General features: G+C 40.0%; 1 protein-coding gene across 9 annotated transcripts in view; it reads right to left on the reverse strand.

Moving 5' to 3' along the window:
* Positions 1-16,999, reverse strand: part of STAT4 (signal transducer and activator of transcription 4) — a 63,982-nt gene that overhangs the window by 41,076 nt on the left and 5,907 nt on the right. For 8 of the 9 annotated variants that reach the window (XR_006284732.1, XR_005227332.2, XM_037912536.2 and 5 more), the window contains exons 2-3: positions 15,978-16,106; positions 14,929-15,073 (exon numbers count right to left, since the gene is read on the reverse strand). Coding sequence is in view for 6 of the 9 variants with exons in the window: in XM_037912536.2 (XP_037768464.1) it covers positions 14,929-15,073; positions 15,978-16,105 (273 nt within the window). In the remaining 3 variants the exon portion in view is untranslated. Of the gene's footprint in view, positions 1-14,928; positions 15,074-15,977; positions 16,107-16,999 lie in introns of those variants that run through there. The other variant, XM_043524877.1, reaches the window with a different exon arrangement.

The following is a 16,999-nucleotide window of genomic DNA, read 5'->3' on the forward strand; positions in this document are numbered from 1 at the left end:
TTTCAAAACATTAAAAACTCTACTACTGATCTACGATTAAGGCTGACCCAACGAAAACTGTTTCATTCACACTGGTCCCTGCATAGGTTACAATGCATGGGCCTTTCCAAAACAGATTGCTTTTGGTGACGTGGGTGTCCCAGAGCCTCAATGGCTCACATAGGTTGGGACTGTCCCAGGATACAAGCCTTTTGGCTAGAAGCAGGCAGGAGGATTAATAAGATAATTGTTACCTTCTTTAACGTTAATTCTCAGAAGTGTGTTTTGAGATCTATCCCATCATCTTGGAAACACTCATGGAAAGCTTGGTTGTCTTGAGCACTGCTTCTAGCTAAATGACTCATATTGCTTAGATAGAAAAGCGGACTGCCTTGAGGGACAGAAGTTTAGCACAGCAACTGGACTGTCCTGGTAGCTAACGAGCAGGTAACATTTCAGAGAACAGGGACCTTAGATACACTTGAAAAGCTTTTGTGTGACTTTTTAGATACCTTTGATTAATTCCTAGGGAACAGAAACAAATGTCCAGCTCCTTTCTCCTCTCTGCCTCCCTTCTTTCCTTCCCCTCCCTTTTCCAATGTACTACCTTTTTGTTCTTCTGCCTTTTTTTCCCCCCTGTTCCTTATTTTGGGTGGGGGAATCAATTAAATAAATAAAATCCCCCACCATAGCTAATGTACTGGTGGCAGGCTGGCTAGCTCAGTTGACTAGAATGGTCTATAATGCAAAAGTCATGGGATTATGCCTTCTCCAGGTCAAGATTTTTAGTGGGGCGTGCTGGTGGTTAAAGTATGTTACCCATTGGAGCAGGATGTTAATCATGAAAACTAATAGTTAATCAGCCTTATACAGCAGGACACATTAAATATACCTTTCCTATTTGTTATTCACCCACTCGGATTTAATGCATTATTGTAGGCCAAATTCTCACACAGGGACTGAAGGAGACAGAGAAAGGATGATGGTAGGCCCAAGGGGTACTCGGTGATGAGATCTAGAGCTTGTCCTTCATAGGTCACAGGATCAAATCTAGCACAGGTCACTAGCAACCAAAAGTTGTTAGCAGCTAATGGATTTGACCTCCATTCACTTTACAGAGATAAGAGCCCCCACTGGTATTAATTCACACTGCTGATGTCAGCGTTAGGATTGAGTTGCAGTAAGGGGAAGTTTTCACACCTGCGTCTTGACCGGCATCTGGCTTGTGGATAAATAGTGGAATTCAGTCTGCTGGGTTGTTAATCTGGTATTGTTCATGAGTACTAAATCTACATGAAAAGATTTTAAAAAACCAATTCTGCTCTTGGGCATCAAAGGTAACAATTTAACACTGAGCATTAAAATAAAGATATTGTATAAAAGGAATGATATTTCAAGTGAGGCAATATGGCACTGCAGTGGGCATTAAAAGACAACACTCTATCTTGTTCTGAGTGTTTCTTTATATGTTCCATTCTCACCCTGTTATAATCTTTAACAGGAAACTGCAGCTCACACTTCAATGGCTATTGTTTCCATCCTCTGAAGCTGCTTCTCAGTACCGTGTTTGTTAGAAATATTTGTTAAAATGCCAATTGGAATCTCCTATTTCACAGCATACGCTGTTTTTGTCACTTTCCTTTGTTGCTGTGAAACAAAACAATTTTAGGAAACATCTGTCACATTTTTTCTTACTGGGGAAGTGACTTCTGTAACCATGCTGAAATAAGAAATTTAGTCTCTCTCTCACTTCCCCCCCACCCCAGACTAATTGTTGGTGGGAGGGTGGTTATTTACAGGTAGGGACTGATATTGTCATATGTGTGAAACCCTGATATAATATCAGTGACAAACTGTCAAATGACTTACTGTGCATGTAAAGCAGAGTTATTATTATTTATTATTTGCATTACAGTAGCACCTAGAAGGTTCAATCTGATCACCAGTATTATTGCATTCATCACTCTCACAGGTACTATCTGATCAAAAAACAATTTATGTGCAAAAAAGCAAAGTCTAAAAAGAAATAGTTTAGCCATAAGGATGGGACATCCTTAAAAACAACTATATTAGCAAAGGGCTAGACATTTAGAAGACATCTAGACTCATAGGAGTCATGCTGGAGGTGAAAGGTGGGATGTTGGCTGCTCATTACCCGAGTCATCCTGCTAGGATAGGGCCCAAGATGGGCGGCTGCAAAGGAAAAATGTGAGACTTAGCACATATTGCAGATGAACAATCTGCACTAACCAGTCTGGCAGGGAAGAGGGGTTTTGACCATGTTCCCTTGAGAGACCATGCTCCCTTGGGACTAAGATTACACAGCTGGCACATTAGCCATTCTCCTTCCCTAGAGCATCAAGTTAGATTCCTTCCCAGCTGCTAAAGGGGACTGGAGAGTGGAGAAGAGGCTCCCTAAGCCCTTTTCTCCTTCTAGTGCAACTGGGCAATGAAAGGCAGGATTTGGCCGACACTTAGGTTTAACTTAGCCCACATCATAAACCCATGAGAAAGCGACGTTGTGGTTGAGGAGAAAAGTTACAGTGCAGCAATTCTATATCAAGTCTTTCTATATAAGAGTGATACTTGCAACACTGACACCTGTTTCTTTCCCTAACCCCTACCAACCAAAAGTAAATATATAAAACAAAATTAAAAAATCTTGACCGACACACACAAAAGCCTACCTACCCCTAAGAGAGATATGAGCCCTCCAAAACAGAAAAGTGCAAGAGACTTTATGAAGTCCACTAGTGACTTCTCTATTCTTGATTTTTGCATGGGAAACACTCAGATACTACAGTGATGGGTAGTAAAATAGAACCCTAAGATAGAGAGATGCATATAAATAAAACTCAGTTCATTGTATGCTTCATCCACAACAACAAAAGGAAAGAAAACAGAGTTGGTTGGAAATTTTGTCAAAAGTTCTTTCAATGGAAAATTACTATTTAATCAAAACAGAATTTTCCACAAAAAATGTCTAGGAAAATTTTATCAAAAACAGACCATTTATTTTCAGTTTTCAGCAGCAAAAATGTTGGTTGCTTTTTTTTTTTTTTTGGCGGGGGGGGGGGGGGGGTTGTTTGTTTTTTTTGGCTACTTAAGTTAAGTAAGGCTGGCAGGCAACATTTTCAAATTTACTAAACATTTTTTATCTGACTGCCTGCATTTTGCAGTTGAGGTGAAAACCTGAAAATTTCACAAAAAGTTCAGATGAAAACAAAAAAAAATTATTTGTTTTTGTCAAAAATTTGCATAGGGCACAAGATGCTTTCCAACCAGTTCTAAAGAACAACACACATTTCCCTGTAGTTTAGCTGTACTGTGTAAGTCTCTATAAATGATTTTGAATGAGATGGTGAGAACTAGGTCTGTGCCAAAACACAATGGATGCATCCTGTTCTCCTCACTCAGTTTTTATTCAGTCCTTTTCAGGACAAACTCCCAGCAAAGACTGAATAAAAACTGAGGCCCAATCCTGCACTGAGATCTGCTTGCATGGACTCCTGCACCCTACAAACTTATCACAACCTATATGGAATCCCACTGACTTCAACAGGGTTCCATCTGCATGCAAGGGTTCCATCTATCTAGTACATATCTTTGCAGGATCAGAAAAACAAGGAGTTTGGTATTTGGTCCCAAAAGAATAAAAATTCCCACACTTGTCAGGTGTTCTCAGGATAGTCCCTTGATGCCGTATCCAGTGTTTGGTTCCGAATGGATGGTAAGAGAATAACACTTCTCTGACTTTGCTCAAGTCAGTCTCCTAACGCTGAATCTACAACATGACAAGCAGTGCCTCCGAAAGTCCATTTTGATATATGTGATTGCTGTATAATGATAGGATAAATCTTGAAATTACTCAGTTTTACTCAGGCAGCCAGTGAAGTAAATGGGCCAGATACTAACAGGGCCGGATTTAGGGGCAGGCGATCACCTGGAATGCCTGGCTGGGATAGGGGAGGAGGGCGCCAGGCTCGGGGTGCTGTTTTTGTTGTTAGCGACAAAAGGGAAAATAGAATGTTTGAATTAAAATGTTTCAGGTATTCTGTATGTGAATTCATTTTTCACTAACCTCCTAGAATGTTCTGGACCTTTGTAGAATCTCGTGGAACCTTCCAGACTTTCTGAGAACTACATTTTCCTTGAATCTCCTAGAATATGGTCAGCCATGCCTTTGCTGGTATATAAGAAGTGGGGAGTCACCAGTCAGTCAGATATAAGAACAAAGTGAAAGACCAGTTGTGATATTGTGAATCTTGTTTTATTATGTAATAATAAAAGTGTATTTGTGTTTTAAGACTTGAAGAGTGTAAGTAGTGACTAATAAAGGACATACTTAATGAGATGCCAGAGATATCTATTGAACCCCTATCTACGCAACAATATAAAAGAAATACTGTTACTTCATACTTCACACGTAATGTTTGATGACTTTCTAAGACTGTGGAACATAGACTTTTGCTATCCCTAATACTGTCTGTTTTCCCCCATAGAAAATAAAAGATGCCCCTGAAGAAGCCTTCAGGAGCTCAATATAGGAAGCGGAAAGCTCATTTGCAATCTAGTTTGCAGAAAGGGGCAAATTTGATGGGAAAATATCTGAATCAGAACAACATAGATCGGGCTTTAGGCAGTAACGATTGTCCCAGTGCAGAAGAAATTGAGCAAAGCGTAAATGATAGAAGTCCTATTACTATGGAATTAGCAGATTTACCTGATGGTAAGGAATGGAAATGTGAGGCAAGTGATGGAGAATCATCCAGTTTTCCTGGCAGCGTAAAGGCGACTGGTGATAAAAAAGAATGTGGCTCACATGAAAAGGAGAGTAATGACAAAGAAAAATCTGGTTTACATGAAAAAGAGAGAAACTATAAAGAAGAATCAGCCTTATGTGATGACAGAAATGGCAGTGAGAAAAATTGACACCACATATCGATATACCAGATCCTGCTTTATGGCTGGCGATCCTAAACTCTGCTGATATTGATCGTACAATTTTGAACGGGCCAAGCAAAATCAAGGATGTGACGTTTCCAGTAAATGAGCAGAAGCAACACTGCTCAAAGTCACACTCCGAAAAAGGGCTCGAGAATGGTGAGAAACTGAATTGGGCATTGGCTAGTTTTCTCAAAATCAACTGACAAAGTGCCCTGGTTTTGTTGCAAAATATTTGACAAGAATGCCAAATCATTGCTTGCATTTTCCAGGTACAATTATTGGCATAACTTCGCTGATGCTCTGAAGTAACATGAAAAGTCACCCAGCACTGGAGGAACGTGCTCAAGCACCTGATCTCAATTACCTTCTTCCTTGCAAAGAATAATTTGGCCTTCCAGGGATCATCAGATAAGTTGTTCATTTAACATAACAGTAATTTTCTCGATTTGGTAGAGCTCCTTGGGAAATACGACCATGTTATGTGTGAGTCAAGTAGTTCATAAAGAAGCTATGGATCATTACTGCAGCAAAACAGTTGGAAACAAATTGATTGACTTTATGGCAAGGAAGGTGCTTGATACATATTGATTATTACGCCGTAATAATGGACTGCAGTCCTAATATTAATCACAGTGAAAAGTTGTCATTTACAGTAAGATACGCTGATGACAAGGATGGCTATATCCAAGTAAAGGAACACTTTATCTGTTTCCGCTCTGTGGATGACTCTACTGGAAAAGGCCTGACAAAACTGCTTATGAATGTTTTGAATGAGAATAAAATAAAGCTTCAGGATTGCTGTGGCCAAGGCTACAACAATGGTGCAAATATGAAGGGAAGAAACAGTGGCGTCCAGGCAAGGATCCTTGTGCTGAATCCAAGAGCTTTCTTTGTGCCTTGTGGCTGCCATTCCCTCAAACTGGTTGTGTCAAATGCAGCATCATCATCTTTAGATTCCGTATCTTTCTTTGGAGTACTGCAAAGGATATACACCCTGTTTTCAGCATTAACTATCAGGTGTAAGATCCTCATGGACAATGTTACAAATCTGACCATGAAGCCTCTAAGTGACACTTACTGGGAGAGCTGCACTGACAGCATAAGGCCAGTGAGGTACCAAGTGACTGAGGTTTATGATGCCCTGATGGAACTGGCGCAGTTGAGTAAAGCTGTGGCTGGAATCAGAAATGAGGACAAAGCCTGGCAAACCAGATCACTGACTTCTGGTATCAATTGTGGTTTGGCACAATATCCTGTTCCAAGTAAACGCTGTAAGCAAGGCATTACAACAAACTCAGTCGATGGACATCGCGACTGCGACTACTTTGATGAAAAGCTGCCTTGATTTTGTTGTGGCCTACAGAGACAACAGATTTGAATATGCCTCACTGCTGCCAAAGAAATAGCAAAAAGCTCCAGTGTTAAGCCTGTCTTCAAGGAAACTCATATTCATTGCAAGAAGAGACAGTTTAGTTATGAGGTCAGAGATGAGGTGATGGGAAGCTCGGAAGAAAAATTCAAAAGGGAATTGTTTTGTTCATTCGTTGATACGGCTCGAATGTCCATCATAGAAGGGTTTAGACAAATGAAGCACCACAAAAAGACCTGGGCTTTTTGCATGACCTTAGTAAGCTGCCAGTGGACAGGAAAACACTCTTGAACAATTGTACGGACCTTTACCGGATGCTGACACCTGGAGAATGTTCAGACATCAATGATAAAGACCTCTGCCAAACTGGACAACATCCATCACATTTTGCAACATGGGAAGCATACTCTCCACTCCAAGTTTTCCAGTTCATTCATGATGCACAGCAGACAGGCATTTTTCTTAATGTGTGGATAGCTTTGAGGATTCTACTCATGCTACTGGTCACAGTCAAGAGTGGTGAGCACAGTTTTTTTTTTTAAAGCTCAGGATCATTAAAACATATCTTTGATGATGGCACTTGAAAATGCCATTGACCAGTCTTTTGATCTCTCTGATGCTATGCTTCAGTTCACGAGGGCAAAGGCGAGGAAAAACAACCTCCTGAACTAAAGGACTAGGGTTGACATTCTAAGACTATCACCTACTGCAACACTGTTTAATACTGGTCCACGCAATGTTGGTGCACAGTTCAATTGCTTGATGTTAGTACATTTCAATTATTCTTCAAATTAAAGTTTCTATAAGCGCAGAGAAAAGGATATGTTTATTTGTTTACATATGGCATGAATAAATACAGAGTTACAGATCATAGCATGCAAATTTATTGTCTTATGACAGGGATAAATCATGCATGCAAATCGTGGATCAAAGTCAAGAAATGGGCTACAATTGCAATAAAAAATAAAATATTTGAAAGGTTAACAAATGGGTGGGTGTCAAAGATGCACCTCACCTGGGTCGCCATTTGGGTTAGGGCCAGCCCTGCACACTTAGATCCTTACTCAGGAAAAGCTCCCATTCCCTACTCTCCCCGCCCCCCTAACCCTGCCCCAGTTGGCTAGTGCATATACTTCCTTTACATTCAATCAGAGTTTTGCATTAGGTGGGAAATCCAGATTTTGTCCAATAGTATGAACTGCTACACAATAACCCAAAGCTTGAATGCTAAATAGGTGGAGGAGCTCTCCTTCCCATTTGTCTTCAACTTCTTGAGATGTTATGTTATAACTGCACGTCCTTCACTTCCCCACTAAATATCTTTTTTTTTGTGGGTTACACTGTGCCACTGACTTAAGCAGAGTTCCTCCAGTGATTTCAATGGTAAGATTTGCTTAAGAATCAATGACCTAATGTGACCCCGTGTTTTTAAATACCAAAAGCAAACTGTTCTAATTAAGGAGCAGGTATCTCAATATCAGAGGGTAAAGTTTGGCTTCAGTTACAAGTAGGAATGATTCTGGTCCTTTCTGCCTATTCTTCATTTGTTTATATCGTAAACCCACCATATAATGTGTCAGTCTCTGTTCATTTTCTTGTGCACCAAATTCACCCACACATTATGGGGAGGGGAAATAATATATTTGAAAATATGTTGCGAGTTTAAAGTTGAAGGATAAAAGGAATGTGACTCATTTTGCCTTTGATTCTCATTTATAAAAATCCTATCTAAGCCATTTCAAAATATGTTTAAAAACAAAATATAATTGGTCACAGTCTAAGGTTATGTCTGCTGTGTTTCATCTTGGAACTAATTCTTAGAAATGATAGCAGACTTTTCTCCTACCTACAGTCTTCTCATTTTATCTGGTTACTTACGTCTAGGCTCAACACCTCACCATCACACTGTTGTCTTAGCAACAACAAAAATTGTATTTGTGACTAATCTGGTTTGCTTCCCTCCACCTGATTTCTTTAAGCATGAGCAAGTACTGTAGCTGCATACTTTTTTTTTTTCCCCTTCCTCCCCTTCATCTGTTCACAGTACTCCTATTCATGTGAATAGCAGTTCTATGGACGGATATAAGGAAAATAAGACCTTTCATAAGTAAACCTGCTGTAATAGCGTCCACCCAAGATCATAGCAATGACAGGTTAACCTCATCTCTATAGCTTTCACTTTCTTGAATCTAATTTACTGAATACAGAAATAAAAAACAAAACCAAAATAAACAATGTCCAGTGTTTTAGCTAAAACTTTGACGTACATCGTGCCAGTCATGTAGAGAAATCCTCAAGCAATTTATAGACTGATTTATATCAGATTAATACCTAGAAATGGTATTTCAGCCAAGGAGTGTATAGAGGAGTAAACAATAGACACATGTATTATGAAGGAGCTGGCAGCAACTTTAAGTTTGACCAGCACTTTCCATTATCACACAGTTTTCAGTGGCTTGTAACTTGGCCAGATTTTAACCATTCAGACATAAGTTTCCCGTACTTGCTCTCTGCCTCAAGCTGCTTTTTTTTTTTTTTTTTTAATTTTAATACTTTCTGCTAAATTGGCTATTTCTGAGAATGAAGTTAATTAAAAATTGGTAGCTTTGCTAATGTTACAAGATTAGGGTGCCTAGAGCCTTGCATAGGAATTGTTTTTAGTATTTAACTTGAAATAAATAATAAATGAAATGCTTTTTCAGCTGTTTCTTTGAAGTCTAATATCTTCATGGTTTAGAGCAGGAACTTGAAATTTGATTGAAGGTGGTGGGGTGCGAACTGTCCTAAAGGTACACAGATGTCTTTTGCTGTTTCCGTGAAAATCCATCAGATCTGAAAATAATTATTTAAGCTTTCTCAGCAGCGCTTGTTAAAGGTTTGCAATCTCTGAATGTTCCATCTGCACTGTGCCTCCTCCAGCCCCACTCACCGTCCAGCTAAATTGAGCATGTTCCCCCACTCCACTTTCCTGCCATCTGCACTGAGCATACTCAAAACCTGAGGTCCAGATTGGATGCAGCAGCAGCATTGCTTTGGCCAGGGAAGGAGGGCTGGGCTCGAAGAAGACCATGAGGTCTAGTGTCAGCTCTTCTACTAACTGGTTTTAATAATTCAGTGCACTTCACAACTTTTATTACTGAGCAAGGTCTCATACCTCTAACTTAGGAGGCAGGCATCTCCCCCCTATTAATGATTGGACAACTGAGAGGCTGCACAAAGACACTGCAGGAAGAACTGTGAATAGAAACCTGTGTCGAGTATGGGAGATGCAGTCGCATTGATAGCCACTGAATGTGCCAGATCTATGTGTTTGGCTGAGATATCTGTAACCATTAGACACACCTGCCCTCCAGAGCCAGGAACATAACTGTAGAGATAGGTTTGTAAAAGATTATAATTTAGAGATGCTCCCTCATTAGGGACAGTATTATGTCAAAGGAATTTAGAGATGTGCCCTGACAGTGGGGGTTGGGAACTCTGTATGGCTGCGTGCAGCTGTTCACCAGAGACGCTTTCCAGTTTGTTTTATTCAAGTTTTATTCCTGTCTCATTCACTGGTTTGTTATTTAATGAACCACAAGATCATTACAGCAACCAAACAATCCCGACTCCCAATATTCCATTGCCACCTAGAAAATAGTTGTGCAAGGCACTGACAATGTGTGTGTTGTGTCCCTTTGTAAAGGTTGGTTCATCCGAATGACATTATAAAACTTGTGATAATTAAAGATATATCAAAATGTGTTTTAAGCGTCATTGGAAAATAGCAGCTCTAGTAGATAGGGCTCTTCAATGCCAGATTGGTAAATGCAGTGGATTGCTCTGCTCTCTTCCCTCTGAGTCTCTCTGAACAGGTTCTCCTGTATGGTCCTGGGGGTTGGGGATGCCTTTCACAGCTGTGTCTTGGCTCATGGGTATGTATGTTTCATTTGTTGATAGAAGGCACTAGTGCATATTGAAATGTATGTGTAAGACTCCTATTTGCTGAATAATCCGAGAAGGAGTTTTGTAAATTTCAATAGCATATTGCCCATTCCAAAAAACAGAGCAGATGAATGTGTTGGTATACAAGTGAGATGCATGCTGGACACCCACTACATTAACCAGTGAGCAAAGTCTGCTGTAGAGGTCACTCAGGAGTAGATCTAGTAGGAGAACAGGGAGGAAAAAAATCCCATAACATTTTTTGTTTTTCATTGCAACTTCGGTGCCACTAGTCCTTTTTCCAATTAACTCTACTCAGGAACATAGTGGTGAATACTACAGGCAGACTGCTTCAGCCTTTGTACTTGAAGACAAATTATAGCTTCCAGATCTGTCAAGCTTGACAAAGTGTTCTTTAAAGTTATAACAGAACTGTGCTTAAAATAATATATAAGCTACACTTTCAGATCATGGGTTGAGGTTGGGTAGCTTCTCGTGTGTGTGTGTGTGTGTGTGGTGTAGAGGGGAAGGAAGAGGAGTGAACTGAGAAATTCAAAGAAATGTTGCACTAGAGAGCCAAGAGTAAGTCAGGTGGGCTATAAGCTTCAGAGATAAATAGACTAACACTGTTCACACAGACACCAAAAAGTAGAAGACTAATTACAAATATATTTTTCCTCTCGCATTAAAAGTCCAACCCATCTCCCATTTAAGTCAATAGAAACTCTCCTTACTTCTATAACCCATCCTCCCAATCACCTGTTTTCCCCTGGCACTGGTGGTGTGTTGGGACAGGAGGTGGCACAGCCAGCGTGTGCTGCAACACCAGAAGGGATTGCTGGAATAACAGCTGTAGGGGGCTGTTGCAAGTTGGTACAAGTTAGAGGGGTGCTGTGTATGTTCTTACTTGTGCCAGGGATCAGGGAAGTGCCCTGCTACCCTTCTTCAGGCGTGCTAAGCAGAACTCTGGCACAACCAAGGATCTAGGCCCAGCCTAGAGCACAAATAGGTTTGAGAAAAGATGCCAAATTTGCTCTCCCACATGCGATTTGCATACTTTAGTATCTTTGGAGTAGGGATTATCTTGTATTGTGTGTCCTGTACAGCTTTCAGTACATTTTCAGTGCTTGACAAATAATAAATGAGAACAACGAGGGTGCTGGTTGTGGTTTTCCTACCTGCCCAAAAGAACTAAACTGAGTGGGATTAGTTTTTATAACTGAAGATCCAGGGTCTGTATCAATAAATCTGGACCTTTGGAATTCTGCCCTGTAGCACTTATTTAGGTTAAAGATGTAAGCAGAAATTATACAAATTTCAAGGCCAGACATGTAGTACTTTAAATGAAATATGTGTTTGTTACAGCTTATTTATTTTTTTTAAAAGCGCCACAAGCTATTTGCTTTATCTACAGTACGGAACATTCAAAAAATCCGCTCTGCCCCTGCCAGTAGCAGTTATTGTGGAAATCAGGCTAGACTGCGGGTTTTACTATTAAAGGTCGGAAAAGAAAAATCAGGAAAAAGATCTAATAGTGAAAGTGCTATTAGATGTCTGATGGTTGACATTTCTATTCTGAAAACATACCAATCACTTGTTATCTAAAAAAGTCAGTTCTTTGCTGTCGTGATACAACTGAGAAAGGCCAGCATTGCTACTAATAGAGAGAACTATTGCTCTTTTTCTCAGATGGAAATATTTTACCACAAAGGTCAGGACTGATATCACTTTTAATAGGCAGAACAGTGACTTGTTGAGAAAATCTGTAAACCTTTAGACCCCAAGCTCCTGAAGTCAATGGAGCTCCATACAAGGACCTTTCTGCCTGGAGCAGCTTGCAGGACTGGGATCTTAATACCCAATCCTGCACAGGGATACAGAGAACTATTCAGTATATGCCCCCACTTGTGTTGCATTTCTTTTGAGAAAGCCAGCCATTGAGTGGGCTGAGCAGTGGTTGCCAAGCCTCTATGCAGTCTTTATCTGCTTATGGCTGTGGGGCAGGAAAAGGCAGACTCTGGGCCCTACCTCCTGCTCTGGCCCCTATATGAGGTTCTAGTAGCATGCAGAGGCTGCAGTGAAGCCACAAGAGGCTGGGGGAGAATACAACCCAGAAGAGGAACACAAGACTCCTGGGATTGTTCTAATATATTCTGGTTACCACTTCAGACCCTGGCCAGATCAGAATCCAGGTGGCACAAAAGATGGCTCACAAAAGTACACTGAAGACCTGAGTGCTCGTCCCAATCTGTCCTATGTTCTATAGGTTATCTAGAGTGCACGTTTGTTTAGAGCTGGTTGTGTTTCTAGCATTTGATAATACTCTTTTTGTCAAATATGTAGCAAAGGGAAGAGGGGAACATTTAAAGAGTGAAACCAAACAACAAAACAAAGTCTGAATAAAAATACAGACAAATCCCTATACTCAAGCATCTGGTGCGGGTGACTGTGTAAAATGCGTATCTGTTCAGCCTTCAAAAGATGGTCAGGACTGTTCATCTCAGTGCCATTGGAGGCATTCTTTCTGTACGTATGATCCTGCAGAGAGAATGCCTCTGGTAGGGTGATGCAGCAGTACTTCCACCACACTATGGCTGTGTGTCCTAGGACCAAGACAAAAACAATACGCTGGGCCTCTCTGCTTGTCCTGCAGAAGCAGTTAATAAACTTGTTGTTTTAACTGTTTTGAAATTATGGATGATGTTGATATACAAACAAGGAAGGAAATGAAAAGTGACCTTAATTTCAAGTTGCATCAAAATCACATAAGAAAAATAGTGTTTGAATAATGCAAGAGGAAAAACTGGTAGGAATGGAAATATTGTCAAGTTTCTGAGGCCATCACCAATAATGAATAAAGGGAACAAAATGATTGGCAGTGTCATGTTAAGATTTTCCATTACAGTACATATAATAAAGATAACCCTTTGCAAGAACTATAACAGTCATTGCAGTCCAAGTAGGAAACATGCCACCATCAAAGAAGGGAAAGAAACCTTTCATAAAACGGAGATATGTATCTGCTTTGTGCAGAAGGCACAATTATAACAGGAAGTAAATCATTAACTAAATGCTATCGTTTTCCCAGAATTCTTACCATAAACAAACATTTATTAGACTGTGTTTTTACTAATGTCAACCAATAAAAGAAAATATCGCTATGTGCAAAAGCTTGATGGAAAAACCTTTAAGCTCGTCAAAAGACAACCTTCAATCTGCATCAAACTGAAGGTCTATATGCTATAGAGCTGTGGCTTTCAACCTGTGGTCTGCAGATTATGTCAAAGACAACCAAAGGGGTCCGCACCTCCCTTTGAATTTTTTTAGGGGTCTGCAAATGAAAAAAGGTTTAAAACCACAGCTATAGAGCCTCATATCCAGTGCTGGCTGCAGATTTTCACCTGTAAATAATTGTGCCTGCATTTTTGTGTCTGCAATGAATTGTATACTACTCCTGGGGGAATTCTGTGCCACTGCGCAATGCAGAATTTTTCAGGAATTAATGGTTTTTTCACATAATTTCCTTTCCCCGAGAGAAATGGGCTGCAGTGCTGTTGGCCGCCACTAGGGGCTGCTGGACCTGGCCAAGCCCAACTCGTACATAGAAGACACTGCGGGTTAGGGCTGGGGAGGAGAGTAGAGGGTTCCCAGCAGCTGCAGTTTCCTGCACGCCCTGAAGGAACGAGACGGTGGCATGCAGGAAACTCCACACAAGCCTGGCTGGGACCCAGCACCAGGCTGTTTCTCCTTCTGGAACCTTGGGCATTAGAGGGCGGGTGTCTGGGCTGGGGAGGCCATGGCTGGGCTCTGTGGGCGAGGGGGACAGGTATCTGGCTGGGGAGGCCATGATTGGGCTCTGGAAGGGATGGGGAGGGTGTCTGGGCTGGGCGGGGGGAACATCTGGGCTCTGGGAGAGAGGGGGATGGGTATCTGGCCTGGGGGGGGGCAACAGATGGGCTCTGGGAGGGGAAGATGTCTGGGCTGGGGGGACCACGGCTGGGCTCTGGGCTGCGGGGGAGGGTATCTGGGCTGTGGGGGGGGGGCAGAGAAACAGAAACTGGGTTGTCATATGGGTTTCTTTAATTCTCTACTCTAGGGGAATTTTTGTGTGTGTCTGTATTGCTATAGACATACTTGCTGACAGGTATTTTGAAATCAATTACCAAAATAATTGAAACTGGCATGATTATGTAGTGTTATTTAGACAAATAACATTTGCAGAATTTTAAAATATTATGTGCAGAATTTTCAATTTTTTGGCGCAGAATTCCCCCAGGAGTATGTGTACACAACTATTCGTAGTTAAATATCTACTTTTGTGCCTACAGATCAGGTAATTAGCCATTTTACTAACATCACACCTATAATTAGACAAGGCTGCAAAACTTCACTTGCAAAAACTGAGATCTGTCTGCATATCAAGCCCCTTGGTTCCAGTTTCTGCTGTTACACTTGTGCAATCTCCACTGAAATCATATGTGTTATTCCATAAGTGTAACTGAGAACAGAATTTGACCATAAATGTCAACTTAATTTTGCCTGGAGATAGTAGGGTCTGATCTTCCCATAGTTGCTTAGACACTACAGTGATGAGCACAGTTTAAGAACATAAACAGAACTGACTGACTTCAGTGGTAGTTGGATTTTGCCTTAGAAACCAGGAAGAAGGTACACATTTATTTAAGGGCAATCTGAGGTAATAATCTTACCTGAAGAAGTTTCCTGATTCTTTTCAGGTTGTGTATCAACAGGAGGTTCTTTTCTTGAGAAACACGGTCTAACTGTTCATCCAATTGTATTAACAAGTTCTGTAAGAGGATTGTTGCCATTGGTTCATTGTTGGAAGCGACCTCCCTATGCAACACAAAATTCTTAACATGAAATATGCATGTGAATGAACAAAAATGTCATGATATATGTCAACTTGTTTGCTAAGTACGTTATAATCTGCATCTTGGTGAAAAATTCAGAATTAAAGGAAACAAGTAAAGACTTTTTTAAAAGGTAGTTTGCTTCTTGCATGCAGTCTGGAGAAAAGAGTAGATGAAATCGTTTCACACTACAAAATACAAACAAACAAAAAACAAACCTAAAACTAACTGACATTTTTTCATGCAAAAAACTGTAATGTTAATATTCTAAAAACAAATAAAATATTTTGTATAGAGATGAGTCCAAACAAAAATCTATTCAATCACACCTGAAATTTGAGGTTGAAAGAGAGAAATTTGATCTTTAAAAGTTATAGGACAGCTTGAATGACTGTGTATTATCTGATTATATTAAGCTTTAATATTGTTTCTCTTCATTAAAGATAGATGAAGCCATGTTTCAATAAATGTGTGATAAAGAAAATTTCATTCAGCTTACTTCTTTAAAGAATTATTTTTAAATAAAAATGTGGTATTTGATTTATTAAAAATCAAAGCAAGAAAGAGATCCCTAAACACTAATTAGTGTTTTTATTATAAATCTGCCCCGACAAGTAAAATATATGCAATGGAAATTTGTAATTAGTAAATTAATGTAGTGAAAACATTGGCACTTTTAATGTTTCACTCACTCTGACTCTCTCAGATAAATAAAGGGCAACATGCTATGTGAATAAGATGGCCTTTAATACATAACTAAAGGTACACTTTTCTTGCAAAGCATGTTCCTTCACAGTTCACAAGCAAACATACTAGAAATCTGCCTGAATAAACCATAAAGTTTCCACAAATCAAACCTTAGTAGATAGAAGAACATTTAATCCTACCAATCTTGGCTTTCTATCCACTGTGCTAGTAGATGTCGGACTTCCATGGGAAAGTTATCATCATAGAACTGGTCTACCTGCTCCAAAAACTTTATTTCCAACTGCTGGACTTGACTCCACTGAGACATACTATAAAAGAAATGATGAAATTGGTTTAATATTTAATGTATAATCTTTGATACTACACAAGCACTCCATGGCACGTGTATCATTTGTTTTCAGCATACGTTCATCCTTTGTCATATAATTTTATAGTCCTCCTACCCTTCATTTTTTCTGCTTTCAAAGGTACACTGTCCACCTGAAACAGTGAATTATTCAGATAAAAAAAAAGAGTAAACAGTAGTTTCAGGTGTAACACCGATCTGGGTACCCTGCGGATTTCTGTGGTTTCACACCACCTTTTCCTTTTTACTGTAAATGATTTTCTCTCCCTGGTTGCTGTGTGAAAGACTCATAAAAGTAGATCATAAAAATATCAGGCAGAACAGTGACTTTTCTTTTAACAGTATTTCCCTTTTCAGGAAAGTAGTTTACAAAGCCAGATATCATCACTTACAAGACCAGTAAGCTGGCAGGAAGGTGCCCTTGTTGGTTTGATTAATTCACACTACTCTGATTTTATATTCCACTCATCATTGTATTTCATCAACTTCAGCTGGTTCTAGAACTCCATCCTCTTCTCTATTGAGGGTGCAATATCCTGCCCTAGCACATTGAGTTATTGCTCTAGTACATCTTTAACTGCAATAAACCTGTGTGCACTTTGGGTCCAAACCCAGGAATGGGAAGGCCACATAAGAAATAAAAGAGATGAAAATGTAGGCATGATCAGGGCATCTACTGCCCCGCTCTGAAATTCATATCTAGATTAAGCGCCTCTATATCTATCTCACCTAGAAGGATTGTACCTTGGGGTTGCTTAAGATTGTAGTTGTGTGTTTTTGGTAAACTTAGTACTGGAAAGAAAGGCAGATATAAAGAATAGGCCACCATGTGATGAGCTTGCATGGGGATAAGGG

Source organism: Chelonia mydas, chromosome 11 (assembly GCF_015237465.2).
Source record: "Chelonia mydas isolate rCheMyd1 chromosome 11, rCheMyd1.pri.v2, whole genome shotgun sequence".
NCBI lineage: Eukaryota > Metazoa > Chordata > Testudines > Cheloniidae > Chelonia > Chelonia mydas.